The following is a 17,478-nucleotide window of genomic DNA, read 5'->3' on the forward strand; positions in this document are numbered from 1 at the left end:
TAGATCAGCTACACGGTAGGTCCTGGTGTCAAGGACATGGGCCCGTATCCGCTGGTCCGTCACTATGTAGTCCAGCAGGTGTTCTTGCTTGGACCCGGCATGCATCCATGATGATGTGTGGATGCGTCCGATGTCGGAACAGCGTGATGGTAATTACAAGCCCATGGGCTGTACCGAAGTCTAGCAGCCACCTACCGTTGTTATTGAGCTGATCTGGCCCATCTCTTCCAATCACTCCAGACCAGGTGCCAGCATCATGACCAATTTGGGCATCGAAGTCACTCTATCCCGAGGGGACGTTTTTGCCAGCACCTGTGACAGGAGGTCTTAAAAGCCATCTGACTCATCGCCTTTCCTGCAATCCTCCACTGATGTTCATCTTATATGGGTGCATAAGCAACCACCACCACCATTCCTCGCTTTTGGTTGATCAGGAGGCGAGCCCAAAGTAGCCTGGGGCTTACAGCTTCCCACACCTCACCACCACGCTCCCATACCCCCTTCATTCTTTTGTTCAAAAGGAGAGCAAGTCTCTGTTGCTTAGCAGTCTCCTGTACTGAGTAGAGGACTGTCCACCCCTCATGGTGGCAGGAGCCAGAGCCGGTCCACCGGACCTCCTGAATACCACACAGATCCAGACGGTACCAATCCAGCTCCCGACAGAGGAGCGGCAGCCTCTCCTCCGCAGTGAGCGTTCCACATAGCCAGCCGCAGTGGCTTTTTGCCGTTTCTGGAGGAGCCCCGAGGGTAGAGATTCAGTCTCCTGGCTCCGCCAAATGGGGTTTGGCCAGGAGACGTCATAGACGCCTGTCCCCCCGGGGCCTCCGGCACAAGCTTAGTTGGATATATTTTTTCCCCGTCGTTGAGTGGTAGTTAGGTTGGTTGGTTACCAGCCCCTCGCACCCATCCAGAGCCCCTTTTGGCCGCTGTGGTGGCTGCAAACGCCATGAGGGTGAATGACCAATCGCAATTGGCCCTCCCCCCAGTGGCACTGCTCACCACAGCGTTGCCATCCGGCACCAGCGAGGAGGTTGAGGGTTGTTTTTGCCATCACCACCATCACCACCACCTCCATCACCATCAGCACCACCACCATAAGCACCATCACCATCAAAGACAAAGATCCCCCATATAGCCTGGGCAGACTGTAGGGGCAAGTGCTTATAGCGAGTATCTATGAAGGCCGGAACGGTACACGAGGGGGTGGGTGGCCAGCACCACGCCCGACCGCCTTTGTCTCCCCAGTGGCGATGTTTACACACCGTACCAGGTACTCATTTGAGGCCGAGTCGACCTAGGGGAGGCGAGCCCACAGTAGCCTGGGGCTTACAGCATTGCACGCCTCACCGCCACGCTCCCACACCCTTACCACCACCCCCACCATCACCACCCCCACCACCACCATCACCACAACCATCACCACCACCCCCCATCACAACCATCGCCACCATCACCACACGATCTATTTGGGCCAACTCCCAACCACCGCCGTAGTCCACCGCCGCCGTTCAAGGCCGTGTGCCGTCGTTCCGGGCCCGCGACCTCCTGCAGGCGACGACGACGACAATCAGCGCCAGCCCGGCCCCGGCCGCCATGCCGACGATCAGCAATCCCGGCGCCAGCAGCGGCATCGGCGGCGGCCGCTCCGGCGCCGCGTCGGGTCGGCAGCCGCGAGCCGTCGGTGCCAGCGGCCCGGTGGTGACCGCAGCGGCGACGGCGCCGCCTTTGGCCGGCGAGGCGCCGTCGTCTGGGGTGGGTGGGGGGGGGTGGTGCCGTTAGCGAGTAGCGGCGCCTACGGAGTCCGGCACGGCACGTTGCCCACCGCCTTCGTCTCTCTCCCCGCTCCAGCAGGTCATTCGTTTGAGGCTGAGTCGACCTAGGGGGAGGCCCGGGACCGTCGTCACTTGGGTGTTGGTGGCCGTGAGCGGGGAATCGAACTCGGCTCACCGGGTTGTTGGCGCGGCGCTAACTGCTGCACCGCCGCTCCCCACAACAGCAACAACCACAGCAACAACAACCACAGCAACAACAACCACAACTTGAACAACCGCAGCAGCGGCGCGTGCGTGCGTTCACCGCGGAAACGGAGGTCGAAGGTCGCCGTGGCCGTGGCCCCGCCCGGCGCCGTCACGTGGCACGCCCACGCGCCGGCGTCGTCCAATCGCAGGCGGCGGATGGCGACGCTCCGCCCCCCGTCGCCCAGGCGGCGGCGGTGGCGCGGCTGCGGCCCCATCGCCAGGGGCAACCCCCGCAGGGACCACGTGACGCGGGGCGGGCGCGGCTGCGGCCAATGGGAGAGGGCGCACGAGAGGGCGAGGGGCGAGCGCGGGGAGAAGGGGCCCCGGTGGCTCGGCACCACTGTGGGGGAGAGGGCAGGTCACGTGCGTTAGGTGGCTGGATGTGGTGCACGCGTGTGTGTGTGTCTGTGTGTGTGTCTGTGTGTGTGTCTGTGTGTGTGTGTCTACCACAAAACTACGACTTAAATATGTAACTAATAAGCTTGTGCCGGAGGCCCCGGGGGGACAGGCGTCTATGACGTCTCCTGGCCAAACCCCAATTGGCGGAGCCAGGAGATTGAATCTCCACCCTCGGGGCTCCTCCAGAAACAACGAAAAGCCAATTCGTTTGGCCACGTGGAATGTTCGAACGTTCACTGCGGAGGAGAGGCTGCCACTCCTCTGTCGGGAGCTGGACCGGTACCGCCTGGATCTCTGTGGTATTCAGGAGGTCCGGTGGACCGGTTCTGGCTCCTGCCACCATGAGGGGTGGACAGTCCTCTACTCAGGGCAGCAGACTGTCAAACAACAGGGTGTGGCTCTTCTAAATTTGAAGCTTTCGTGACTGCAAAGATTCATACTCTTTGGTTTTATTCGGTAAAGTCACGTAGGTAAAACGAATTAAAATAAAATAAACAATTAAAACACGACGTTTCGGAGGCAACGCAAGCTTCCGTCTTCAGGTGGGACCAGTCACAGCCAAAATTGCTGCACCAAGTGGCGAGGCTCTGGGAACCTATCAACCGAGAGAATGGTTTCAAATTAAGCAACCACTGGAAAGACGTTTTGAATCATACCAAACACTAATTTCTAATAGCAATTTCAAGCAGTGGTATATCAAACATTCTTTCCGAACTTTCTATTTTCCTTTTTTCTACTGCTCCCTTACAGCACATCCTGGCCGATATTCTGTCCGTTTATATTGCACACACACAGTGACCCATCTCCCACACCCTACACACAACAAAAGACGGATTAACTCATCCCTGCACACCTTAACCTGTATTTAAGCACTAGGTTCCCAGAGCCTCGCCACTTGGTGCAGCGATTTTGGCTGTGACTGGTCCCACCTGAAGACGGAAGCTTGCGTTGCCTCCGAAACGTCGTGTTTTAATTGTTTATTTTATTTTAATTCGTTTTACCTAAGTGACTTTATCGAATAAAATCAAAGAGTATGTGGCTCTTCTTTTGAACAAAATAATGAAGGGGGCGTGGGAGCATGGCAGTGAGGTGTGGGAAGCTGTAAGCCCCAGGCTACTTTGGGCTCGCCTTCCCATCAATCTGAGGCGAGGATTGGTGGTCGTGGTTACTTATGCCTCCACCGAAGACGAACATCCGTGGAGGGATGCAGGCAAAGCCGATGAGTCAGATGCCTTCTGTGACCTGTCACAGGTGCTGGCTAAAGTGGCCCCTCGGGATAGAGTCATCTTGTTGGGTGACTTCAATGCCCGAGTTGGTCATGATGCTGGCACCTGGTCTGGAGTGATTGGAGGGCATGGGCCAGATCAGCTCAATAACAACGGTAGGAGGCTGCTAGATTTTTGTGCAGCCCATGGGCTTGTAATTACCAACACGCTGTTCCGGCATCGGCGCATCCACACAACATCATGGATGCATGCCGGGTCCAAGCAAGAACATCTGCTGGGCTTTGATAGCGGCGTTGTCTTTGAGCTGTGGTGACGCCTTTTGGCGTCATCTGGTCGAGCACCAATTGGGTCGAGGCTCAAAAGAAAGCCGTGCCTTGGTGTGGACCAAATCAGTTTCAAGGACAATGCATCATCATATTATCAGAGAGTGTTTCGTGTTTGCATTTTGACCGCAGGTATCGCGGCTAATGCAGTGACACGATTCCTCGGTAAAAAACAAAAAAACAACAGGGCTTCAGTTTTGCCGCCAGAGAAAACAGGGGGGGAAAAAAAAAAAAAAACCCCCTCTTAGAGTGTCATAGCGTCGGGAGAGTGAATCCACGCAGAAGTGTTAGCGGGAACCGGTCCCGGGCCTCCGCCAGGTGCCCCCCAGCACGCACCCTGCACGGTCTCCAGGCGCAGGGTGCGGGTGTAGTCCCGGCGGCCCGAGCCGGCCTCGTGAAGGCGGCAGGTGAAGGCGCCGGCGTCCCCCGGGCGGAGCGGCCCCAGGCGGAGGGAGAAGTCGCCCAGGAGGAAGGCGCCGCGGCCTCGCCGCATGGCGGCGCGCGGCCTGAGCGGGGAGAGGTAGCGGCGGGCCGAGCCGCGGGGGTACACGTCGGCTATCACCTGGGGGTGGGTGGGGGTACACGTGGGGTGGGGGTACACGTGGGGTGGGGGTACACGTGGGGTGGGGGTACACGTGGGGTGGGGGTACACGTGGGGTGGGGGTACACGTGGGTGGGGGTACACGTGGGTGGGGGTACACGTGGGGTGGGGGTACACGTGGGGTGGGGGTACACGTGGGGTGGGGGTACACGTGGGGTGGGGGTACACGTGGGTGGGGGTACACGTGGGTGGGGGTACACGTGGGGTGGGGGTACACGTGGGGTGGGGGTACACGTGGGTGGGGGTACACGTGGGGTGGGGGTACACATAGACTATCACCTGGGGGTGGGTGGGGGTACACTCCCCCCCTCCCTGTGCCTCCCCCCCTCACCTGCCCTCTCACCCCCTCCCCCTCACCTGCCCCTCCCCCTCACCTGCCCCTCCCCCTCACCTGCCCCTCCCCCTCACCTGCCCCTCCCCCTCACCTGCCCCTCCCCCTCACCTGCCCCCTGTGCCGTCCGTCGCGACTGATCCACGACCAGAACGCCCCGCGGCGATCGGGTGGCGCCTCGGAGCTCGAGGCGGCCCCGCCCCCTCCGCCAGAGTCCCCGCCCCCTCCGCCAGAGTCCCCGCCCCCTCCGCCAGAGTCCCCGCCCCCCCGGTGCCACCGCCCCCACCGCGGCTCGATCCACGCGGGCTCCGCGTTGTGGCACGGCAGCTCCACCGTGGAGCCCACTGCGCCCAGCACGAGCTGGGGGGGCGGGGCCGGGGCCTTAGGGGCGGGGCTTGAGGCGTACGGGGCGGGGCTTGCGTTGAGGCGGGCGTTACCTGCTGTAAGAGGGGCGGGGCTCGATGCGGAGGGGGCGCGGCCCATCAGAGGCAGGGCAGGGCTTGGTGTGGGGTGGGCGGGGCCTTGTGCGGAGGGGGTGTAGCTTGCTACGGGTGGGGCGGGGCTTGCCGTTGAGTGGGCGGGGCTCGGCACGAAAAGGGCGGGGCTTGCCGTTGAGTGGGCGGGGCTCGGCACGGAAAAGGCGGGGCTTGGTGTGGATGGGGCGTGGCCTGCATAGGAAGGGGCGGGGCTCGACTCAGAGGGCAGCGGCTGTCTAAGGCCGGCGTGCCTCTGGGCGTGGCCATAGAGCGGTGGGGCGGGGTATGAAGAGGAGGGGGCGTGGCTAGAATGAGATGGGGCGGGGCCCGAAGCGGAGGGGCGGGGCCTTGGGTGGGGGGAGGCGGGGTCTGCGCCGCAGAGGGAGGGGCACAAAAGCAGCGCCATCACCAAGACATCGACTATTACAGTAAATATAATATACACTGTATATAATATTTACACTGTATATTATATGCACTGTATATAATATTTACACTGTATATGATATACACTGTATATTATATATACACTGTATATTATATATACAATATATTAGATAAACACTGTATATTGTATGCACTGTATATTATATACACTGTGTAGTTAATATACACTGTGTAGTTAATATACACTGTATAGTTACATACACTGTATAGTTAATATACAGTGGATAGTATATACACTGTATAGTTAATATACACTGTATAGTTAATATACACTGTATATTATATACACTGTATAGTTAATATACACTGTATAGTTAATATACACTGTATAATTAATATACACTGTATAGTTAATATGCACTGTATATAATATACAGTGTATATTAAATATACACTGTATAGTTAATATACACTGTATAGTTAATATACAGTGGATATTATATACACTGTATAGTTAATATACAGTGTGTATTATATACACTGTATAGTTAATATACAGTGTGTATTATATACACTGTATAGTTAATATACACTATATTATATACACTGTATAGTTAATATACACTGTATATTATATACACTGTATATTTAATATACACTGTATAGTTAATATACACTGTATATTATATACACTGTATAGTTAATATACACTGTATAGTTAATATACACTGTGTAGTTAATATACACTGTATATTATGTACACTGTATAGTTAATATACACTGTATATTATATACACTCTATTTAATATACACTGTATAGTTAATATACACTGTGTAGTTAATATACACTGTATATTATATACACTGTATAGTTAATATACACTGTATAGTTACATACACTGTATAGTTAATATACACTGTATAGTTAATATACACTGTATATTATATAGATTGTATAGTTAATATACACTGTGTAGTTAATATATACTGTATATTATATACACTCTATAGTTAATATACACTATATTATATACACTGTATAGTTAATATACACTGTATAGTTAATATACACTGTGTAGTTAATATACACTGTATATTATGTACACTGTATAGTTAATATACACTGTATATTATATACACTCTATTTAATATACACTGTATAGTTAATATACACTGTGTAGTTAATATACACTGTATATTATATACACTGTATAGTTAATATACACTGTATAGTTACATACACTGTATAGTTAATATACACTGTATAGTTAATATACACTGTATAGTTAATATACACTATATAGTTAATATACACTGTATAGTTAATATACACTGTATAGTTAATATACACTGTATAGTTAATATAGACTGTATATTATATAGATTGTATAGTTAATATACACTGTATAGTTAATATACACTGTATAGTTAATATACACTGTATAGTTAATATACACTGTATAGTTAATATACACTGTATAGTTAATATACACTGTATATTATATAGATTGTATAGTTAATATACACTGTATAGTTAATATACACTGTATAGTTAATATACACTGTATAGTTAATATACACTGTATAGTTAATATACACTGTGTAGTTAATATACACTGTATAGTTAATATACACTGTGTATAATATACACTGTATAGTTAATATACACTGTATAGTTAATATACACTGTATAGTTAATATACACTGTATATAATATACAGTATAGTTAATATACACTGTTTAGTTAATACACACTGTATATTATATACATTGTATAGTTAATATACACTGTATAGTTAATATACACTGTGTAGTTAATATACACTGTATATTATATACACTCTATAGTTAATATACACTATATTATATACACTGTATAGTTAATATACACTGTATAGTTAATATACACTGTGTAGTTAATATACACTGTATATTATGTACACTGTATAGTTAATATACACTGTATATTATATACACTCTATTTAATATACACTGTATAGTTAATATACACTGTGTAGTTAATATACACTGTATATTATATACACTGTATAGTTAATATACACTGTATAGTTACATACACTGTATAGTTAATATACACTGTATAGTTAATATACACTGTATATTATATAGATTGTATAGTTAATATACACTGTATAGTTAATATACACTGTATAGTTAATATACACTGTATATTATATAGATTGTATAGTTAATATACACTGTATAGTTAATATACACTGTATAGTTAATATACACTGTATAGTTAATATACACTGTATAGTTAATATACACTGTATAGTTAATATACACTATATAGTTAATATACACTGTATAGTTAATATACACTGTATAGTTAATATACACTGTATAGTTAATATAGACTGTATATTATATAGATTGTATAGTTAATATACACTGTATAGTTAATATACACTGTATAGTTAATATACACTGTATAGTTAATATACACTGTATAGTTAATATACACTGTATATTATATAGATTGTATAGTTAATATACACTGTATAGTTAATATACACTGTATAGTTAATATACACTGTATAGTTAATATACACTGTATAGTTAATATACACTGTGTAGTTAATATACACTGTATAGTTAATATACACTGTGTATAATATACACTGTATAGTTAATATACACTGTATAGTTAATATACACTGTATAGTTAATATACACTGTATATAATACACAGTATAGTTAATATACACTGTTTAGTTAATATACACTGTATATTATATACATTGTATAGTTAATATACACTGTATAGTTAATATACACTGTGTAGTTAATATACACTGTATATTATATACACTCTATAGTTAATATACACTATATTATATACACTGTATAGTTAATATACACTGTATAGTTAATATACACTGTGTAGTTAATATACACTGTATATTATGTACACTGTATAGTTAATATACACTGTATATTATATACACTCTATTTAATATACACTGTATAGTTAATATACACTGTGTAGTTAATATACACTGTATATTATATACACTGTATAGTTAATATACACTGTATATTATATACACTCTATTTAATATACACTGTATAGTTAATATACACTGTATATTATATACACTCTATTTAATATACACTGTATAGTTAATATACACTGTATATTTAATATACACTGTATAGTTAATATACACTGTATAGTTAATAGACACTGTATAGTTAATATACACTGTATAGTTAATATACACTGTATATAACATACACTGTATAGTTAATATACACTGTATAGTTAATATACACTGTATATAATATACACTGTATAGTTAATATACACTGTATATTATATACACTCTATTTAATATACACTGTATAGTTAATATACACTGTATATTATATACACTCTATTTAATATACACTGTATAGTTAATATACACTGTATATTTAATATACACTGTATATTATATACACTGTATAGTTAATATACACTGTATAGTTAATATACACTGTATAGTTAATATACACTGTATAGTTAATATACACTGTATATAATATACACTGCATAAAATTGCCCATTGTTTTTTTCGCTAAAGTCACGTGCGTAGAAATACAATAAAATTACATTAAAAGAAAACCAATCACGACGTTTCGATCACAACGCAAGCGACCTCCATCAGGTGTCAAGAACAAATCACGAAGGTAAACACAACAAGCAGATGAGAGACGAGAATTCAACAAACCTTTAAAAAAAAACATTACGTGAAGCCACAACCAGTCAGGCCAACAACACAGTTAGACACAATTCATGGCAGGACCACGAATTTCAGAAGAGTGCTAAATGTCGTGTCCATCCTCTGGACTGCACATACCAGCATATAATGAAAAAAATACGAGCTACACGGTCAGTAGACATACATGTACAAGCTCACAAGAGGCATGGAGGGAGGAAAAGACGGGACAGTGAAGCAAGGAGAGAGAGAGAGGGGGGCTGGAGGGATGAACAGAAGCCTTATGAGAATTAAAGCTGTCGTGACTGCATAAAATTACTCATTGGGTTTTTTTATATGCAGTCACGAAAGGGACTCCGAAGGCACGAATGAACAACCCAGAGCCCAGGTATCATAGGCCTTGACCAGGTCAATAAAGCAGAGATGTAGGTCTTGTTGGAATTCCCTACACCTCTGCCGTAGCAGACGGACAGAAAATGTGGCATCTGTGCAGGACCGCCCTTTCCTGAAACTGCATTGGGGCTCCGCAAGCCTCTCCTCAGCGTGCCTGGCAAGGCGATGCTGAATAATCCTTGCCAGGACCTTTCCCGGCACACTGAGGAGTGAGATGCCCCTGTAGTTGTTACAGTCTGTGCGGTCCCCCTTCTTAAAGAGGGGGACCACCAGGGCATCCTTCCAATCCTGCGGAACCCGTCCAGTGGTCCAGACTGTTGTTATGATATCATGTAGGGTAGTCTGTGCACAAATGCTACCCTCCTTCAGCATTTCGCCGAGTCTTTACTGGTCTCTGGCTCTGGATTGCCTTCAGTACTTCCTCAACAGATGGCACACAGACAGACACACACCGTACACACACACAAACACACGCTACACACACACACACACCATACACACACACACACCACACACCATATATACACACACACCATACACACACACACCGTACACACATACATCGTACACACACACCATACACACACAAACCATACACACACACACACACCGTACACACACACCGTACACACACACACCATACACACACACACCGTACACACACACCGTACACACACACACACACTGTACACACACACACTGTACACACACACACACACCGTACACACACACACACACCATACACACACACACCGTACACACATACATCGTACACACACACACCATACACACACACCATACACACACACACACCGTACACACATACATCGTACACACACACCATACACACACACCGTACACACACACACACACCATACACACACACCATACACACACCGTACACACACACACACACACCATACACACACACCATACACACACACACCATACACACACACCGTACACACACACACACCATACACACACACACCGTACACACACACACCGTACACACACACACCGTACACACACACACACCATACACACACACCGTACACACACACACCATACACACACACACCGTACACACATACATCGTACACACACACCATACACACACAAACCATACACACACACACCATACACACACACCGTACACACACACACCATACACACACACCGTACACACACACAACGTACACACACACCTTAAACACACACACACCATACACACACACACCATACACACACCATACACACACCATACACACACACCATACACACACACCATACACACACACACACCGTACACACACACATCGTACACACACACACCGTACACACACACACACACCATACACACACACACACACCGTACACACATCGTACACACACACAAACTGTACACACACACACCAGACACACACACCAGACACACACACAGACACACACAACATACACACACACCATACACACACACACTACACACACTACACACACACACTACACACACACTACGCTATACCCACATACTACACACACTACACACACACACTACACACACACTATACTACACACACTACACACAAACACTACATACACACTACAAACACACACTACACACACTACACACACACTACACTATACACTACACTATACACTACACACTACACTATACACTACACTATACACTACACTACACACTACTATAACTACACTATACACTACACTATACACTACACTATACACTACACTACTACACACCACACTATACACTACAATATACACTACACTATACACTACACACTACACTATACACTACACACTACACTACACACTACACTATACACTACACTACACACTACTATAACTACACTATACACTACACTATACACTACACTATACACTACACTACTACACACTACACTATACACTACACTATACACTACACTACACTATACACTACACTATACACTACACTATACACGCTACACTATACGCTACACTATACTATACACTACACTATGCACTACACTATATACTACACTATACACTACACTATACACTACACTACACACTACACTATACACTACACACTACACTATACACTACACTATACACTACACTACACTATACACTACACTATACACTACACTACACACTACACTATACACTACACTATACACTACACTATACACTACACTATACACTACACTATACACTATACACTACACACTACACTATACACTAAACTATACACTACACTATACACTACACTACACACTACACTATACACTACACACTACACTATACACTACACTACACACTACACTATACACTACACTATACACTACAATATACACTACACTACACACTACACTATACACTACACTATACACTACATTATACTACACTATACACTACACTATACACTACACTATACACTACATTATACTACACTATACACTACACTATACACTACACTATGCACTACACTATAGACCACATTATACTACACTATACACTACACTACACTATACACTACACTATACACTACACTATTATACACTACACTATACACTACACTACACACTACACTATATACTACACTATACACTACACTATACACTACACTACACTATACACTACACTATACACTACACTATACACTACACTATTATACACTACACTATACACTACACTATACACTACACTACACACTACACTATACACTACACTATACACTACACTATACACTACACTTACCGCAGTCGATGATTGCCGCACAGCAGAGCAGAACCACCACAGCCGCCTGGGCGAGCGCACCCGGCATGGCGAGCGACTGCGTTCCGTGTGTGTGTGTCTGTGTGTGTGTCTGTGTGTGTGTGGGTGTGTGTGTCTGTGTGTGTGTCTGTGTGTGTGTCTGTGTGTGTGGGCGTCCGTGTGTGTGTCAGTGTGTGTGTCAGTGTGTGTGTGTCAGTGTGTGTGTGTCTGTGTGTGTGTGTCTGTGTGTGTGTGTCTGTGTGTGTGTGGGTGTGTGTGTCTGTGTGTGTGTCTGTGTGTGTGTCTGTGTGTGTGTGTCTGTGTGTGTGTCTGTGTGTGTCTGTGTGTGTGTCTGTGTGTTGGTGTCCGTGTGTGTGTGTCAGCGTGTGTGTGTGTCAGTGTGTGTGTCAGTGTGTGTGTGTCAGTGTGTGTGTGTCAGTGTGTGTGTGTCTGTGTGTGTGTCTGTGTGTGTCTGTGTGTGTGTCTGTGTGTGTGTCTGTGTGTGGGTGTCCGTGTGTGTGTGTCAGTGTGTGTGTGTGTCAGTGTGTGTGTGTGTGTCAGTGTGTGTGTGTCAGTGTGTGTGTGTCTGTGTGTGTGTCAGTGTGTGTGTGTCAGTGTGTGTGCGTCAGTGTGTGTGTGTCAGTGTGTGTGTGTCAGTGTGTGTGTGTGTGCTCTGTGTGAGTGTGTTCTGTGTGTGAGTGTCAGTATGTGTGTGTGTCAGTGTGTGTGGGTGGCAGGGTATGAATGAATGAGTGAGCCTGTGGGTGTGTGTGTGAGTCTTTGTCTTTGTGTCAGTGTATGAGTGTGTGTGTGCGTATCTATAAGGCTGTGTATGTTTGTGTATGTGTATCTGCCTGTGTATGAGTGTCTGTGTATCTGTCTGTGTATCTGCCTGTGTATAAGTTTGTGTGTCTGTGCATCTGCCTGTGTATGCGTGTCTGTGTGTGTCTGTGTGCGTGTGTGTATCTGCCTGTGTATGAGTGTCTGTGTATCTGCTTGTGTATGAGTGTCAGTGTATGAGTGTGTGTGTGTGTGCATGTGTGTGTATCTGTCTGTGTCCAGCAAAACAACCCCCTACCTCCTCGTGGTGCCGGACGGGCAACTCTGTCGTGGACAGTGCTGTGGGGGGAGGTCCAATTTCGATTGGCTCCTCCCCGCATGGCATATGTGACTACCACAGGGGTTAAACGGGGACTCTGGACGGGTGCGAGGGCCTGGTAACCCCTCCACCTTCAATTAATTAACACTAAACCGCAAATTAAGTATATAACTAATAAGCTTGTGCCGGAGGATCCGGGGGGCCAGGCGTCTATGACGTCTCCTGGCCAAACCCCAATTGGCGGAGCCAGGAGATTGAATATCTACCCTCGGGGCTCCTCCAGAAACAACGAAAAACCACTACGGGTGGCCACGTGGAATGTTCGAACGCTCACTGCGGAGGAGAGGCTGCCACTCCTCTGTCGGGAGCTGGACCGGTACCGCCTGGATCTATGTGGCATTCAGGAGGTCCGGTGGACCGGCTCTGGCTCCTGCCACCATGAGGGGTGGACAGTCCTCTACTCGGGGCAGCAGACTGCCAAACAATAGGGTGTGGCTCTTCTTTTGAACAAAAGAATGAAGGGGGCGTGGGAGCGTGGCGGTGAGGTGTGCGAAGCTGTAAGCCCCAGGCTACTTTGGGCTCGCCTTCCCATCAACCGGAGGCGAGGAATGGTGGTCGTGGTTACTTATGCCTCCACCGAAGATGAACATCCATGGAGGGATGCAGGCAAAGCCGATGAATCAGATGCCTTCTATGACCTCCTGTCACAGGTGCTGGCTAAAGTGGCCCCTCGGGATAGAGTCATCATGTTGGGTGATTTCAATGCCCGAGTTGGTCATGATACTGGCACCTGGTCTGGAATGATTGGAGGGCATGGGCCAGATCAGCTCAATAACAACGGTAGGAGGCTGCTAGATTTTTGTGCAGCCCATGGGCTTGTAATTACCAACACGCTGTTCCGGCATCGGTGCATCCACACAACATCATGGATGCATGCCGGGTCCAAGCAAGAACATCTGCTGGACTACATAGTGACGGACCAGCGGATGCGAGCCCATGTCCTTGACACCAGGACCTACCGTGGAGCTGATCTGCCCTCTGACCATCGACTAGTCATCTGTAAGATGCGCCTGCCATTCTTCCACTCCGGTGGTGGGTGTACACCCAGGACCCCATTCCGACCTAAAGTGGCCTGGTCTCAGTTATCTGATGAAAGTTGCAAGCGAGAATTTCATCATCGCTTGCGGCTGGGATTGGCATCGTCCCCGACTCCTCCTGATGTCGAGGGTAAATGGGCGAGGTTTAGGATTGTGACTCATGCAGCTGCAATGGCTGCTTTGGGTACGCGGTCCAGACCTCCCCAGAGACCCTGGCTGACAGAGGAGGTGTTCAGGATGGTTGAGAAAAAGCGACAGGCCCACTGTCATCGGCTACAGAATCCCACGTCAGAGAATGAGGAGGCTTACCGCAGCCTTCGCTCGGAGGTTCGGAGAGCTGTGAGGCGCTGCAAGGATGGGTGGTGGTCGCGGGTTGCTGAGGAGATGGAGTCTGCCTCAATGGCCCGTGATCACAAATCTCTATTTAACTCCATCAAAAAAGTAACCTGCAGCACCACACCTATTACCATCATTAGAGGAAAAAACGGTGACCCAATCTCCGACCCCCAGGAACAGGTTTGCAGATTTGCTGAGCATTTCTGTGAGGTCCTGGGGGAGGGAAAATCCCTCAGCCAGGAAAACATCATGGCACAAAGTGAGGATGACCCTGCTGAGGCTGCGGTGCCTCAAATATTGGAAGAAGTCACCCCCTGTGAGTGGCTGGCTGAGGTGCCATCTGTTGAGGAAGTACTGTTTGCGATCCGGAGTCTGAGACCAGGAAAGGCAGCGGGCAGAGATGATCTCCCAAGTGAAATGCTGAGGGAGGGTGGCGTTTGTGCACAGACTGCCCTATATGACATCATAACAACGGTCTGGACCACTGGACGGGTTCCGCAGGATTGGAAGGATGCCCTGGTGGTCCCCCTCTTTAAGAAGGGGGACCGCACAGACTGTAACAACTACAGGGGCATCTCACTCCTCAGTGTGCCGGGAAAGGTCCTGGCAAGGATTATTCAGCATCGCCTTGCCAGGCACGCTGAGGAGAGGCTTGCGGAGCCCCAATGCGGTTTCAGGAAAGGGCGGTCCTGCACAGATGCCATATTTTCTGTCCATCTGCTACAGCAGAGGTGTAGGGAATTCCAACAAGACCTACATCTCTGCTTTATTGACCTGGTCAAGGCCTATGATACCATCAGTAGGGCTGGGCTCTGGGTCGTTCTTCGTGCTTTTGGAGTACCTGACCCTCTGCTCACGATCATTAAGGACCTTCATGATGGTGAGCGGTCCCGGGTAAAACTACGTGGCCGGGAGTCAGAGCCATTCCCTGTACACCTTGGGGTGCGACAGGGATGTCCTCTGGCTCCCACATTATTTAACATCTATTTTGACCATGTAGTTCGTGAAGCCTTCAATAGCTGTACCGGGGGAATCTCCATATGGTACAGATGTAATGGGAGGCTGATCGATGCGCGGGTGCGGTCAAGGGATGGCTCCCTATTGCTCAACCACGTTATGTATGCTGATGATTTGGTAATAGCTTCTCAGTCAGAGGACGAGTTGGAGACGCTGCTGCTGAGACTGGAGCGTGCCACTAAGAGGTGGGGCCTTACCATCAGCCCCACCAAAACTAAGCACCTGCCTGGGTATTTTGTACCATCGGACACTCCACCCCCACAACTCCCAATCGGTGATGGGGCAGTTGTGGAGAGAGTGGAGAGTTTCCCATACCTGGGCAGTGTGCTTATGACCGGCTCCAGTTTAACAGCAGAGATCTCACTCCGAATCAGTCGAGCGGCAATATCTTTTCATCGGTTGCGTAACGCTGTGTGGAAGCTACCTGGTCTGTCGCTCCGCACAAAGCTTCAGGTCTTCTTGGCCACGGTCATTCCCTCCCTTCTCTACGCTTGCGAAACGTGGACCCCCCTAATGGAACATCTTCGCCGGTTAGAAACATTTAGGCTGGCCTGCCTACGATCCATCCTGGGTTTAACCAGACTGGATTGTGTGAGGAGCTCACAAATCTTTGAAAGATCTGGGCAGGGTCCCATCGGTGAGCTCCTCCGGCAGGCAAGGCTGCGATGGCTGGGTCATGTAGCCCGCATGCCCAGCCACCGCATGCCGAAACAGCTTTTGTTTGGCCGGATTGAGGGGGCTAAGCGGGCGCGGCACGGGCTAGAGAAGAGATGGAGTGATGTGGTACAGGAGGACGTGGAGCTGAGTGGACTTGCCGATGACTGGTACCAGCGGTGTCAAGATCGGCCTCTGTGGAGGAGGCTCGTGAAGGATGCTACTGGGCAGTTGGAGGCAGTCGCCCTCCAACAACAACGGAGGGCGGATGAGCGACGCTCAGAACAACGAGCGGAGCGCCGGGTGGCTAAAGCACAGCAGGTTGGCACAGTAGGGGGCACAGGTGGTGCATCAGCCAGTCATCTCAGTCAGTCGACCCGTGGCATCTGGGTCTGCCCAGTGACCTCCTGCCAGCGGGCGTTCGACACTTCACGTGGCCTCACGGTGCACATAGCCTGGCACAAGCGTCGTGGTGACGTCACCGCCACTTAGTGGCGAATGGCGGTTGTTGTTGTTGTTGTGTGTGTATCTGCCTGTGTGTGAGTTTGTGTGTGTGTCTGTGTATCTGCTTGTGTGTGAGTGTCTGTGTGTGTGTATCTGCCTGTGTGTGAGTTTGAGTGTGTATCTGTGTTT

General features: G+C 47.9%; 1 protein-coding gene across 1 annotated transcript; it reads right to left on the reverse strand.

The window, feature by feature from the left end:
- Positions 1–1,508: 1,508 nt before the first annotated feature.
- On the reverse strand, positions 1,509–13,899 carry LOC142923839 (uncharacterized). The gene is made up of 5 exons (XM_076064823.1): positions 12,646–13,899; positions 5,010–5,743; positions 4,303–4,528; positions 2,077–2,358; positions 1,509–1,747 (listed from the first exon to the last, which is right to left on the reverse strand). Exons 1-5 carry the CDS (start codon positions 12,710–12,712, stop codon positions 1,509–1,511), a joined length of 1,548 nt encoding a protein of 515 aa, XP_075920938.1. The 5' UTR covers positions 12,713–13,899.
- Between the last annotated feature and the right edge of the window lie 3,579 nt (positions 13,900–17,478).

This window comes from Petromyzon marinus, unplaced genomic scaffold, assembly GCF_048934315.1.
Source record: "Petromyzon marinus isolate PM22_M1 ecotype Great Lakes invasive population unplaced genomic scaffold, UKy_Petmar_22M1.pri1.0 PM_Scaffold_79, whole genome shotgun sequence".
Lineage (NCBI taxonomy): Eukaryota > Metazoa > Chordata > Hyperoartia > Petromyzontiformes > Petromyzontidae > Petromyzon > Petromyzon marinus.

Excerpts from the sequence above, each read along its gene's own strand:
- LOC142923839 (XM_076064823.1), bottom strand. The coding sequence starts at position 12,712 with ATGCCGGGTGCGCTCGCCCAGGCGGCTGTGGTGGTTCTGCTCTGCTGT. Across the intron at positions 2,359-4,302 it reads GCGCCTGGAGACCGTGCAGG|TGGTGCCGAGCCACCGGGGC; the intron begins GTGCGTGCTGGG and ends TCTCCCCCACAG. Across the intron at positions 1,748-2,076 it reads CTTCGACCTCCGTTTCCGCG|ACGACGGCGCCTCGCCGGCC; the intron begins GTGAACGCACGC and ends CACCCACCCCAG.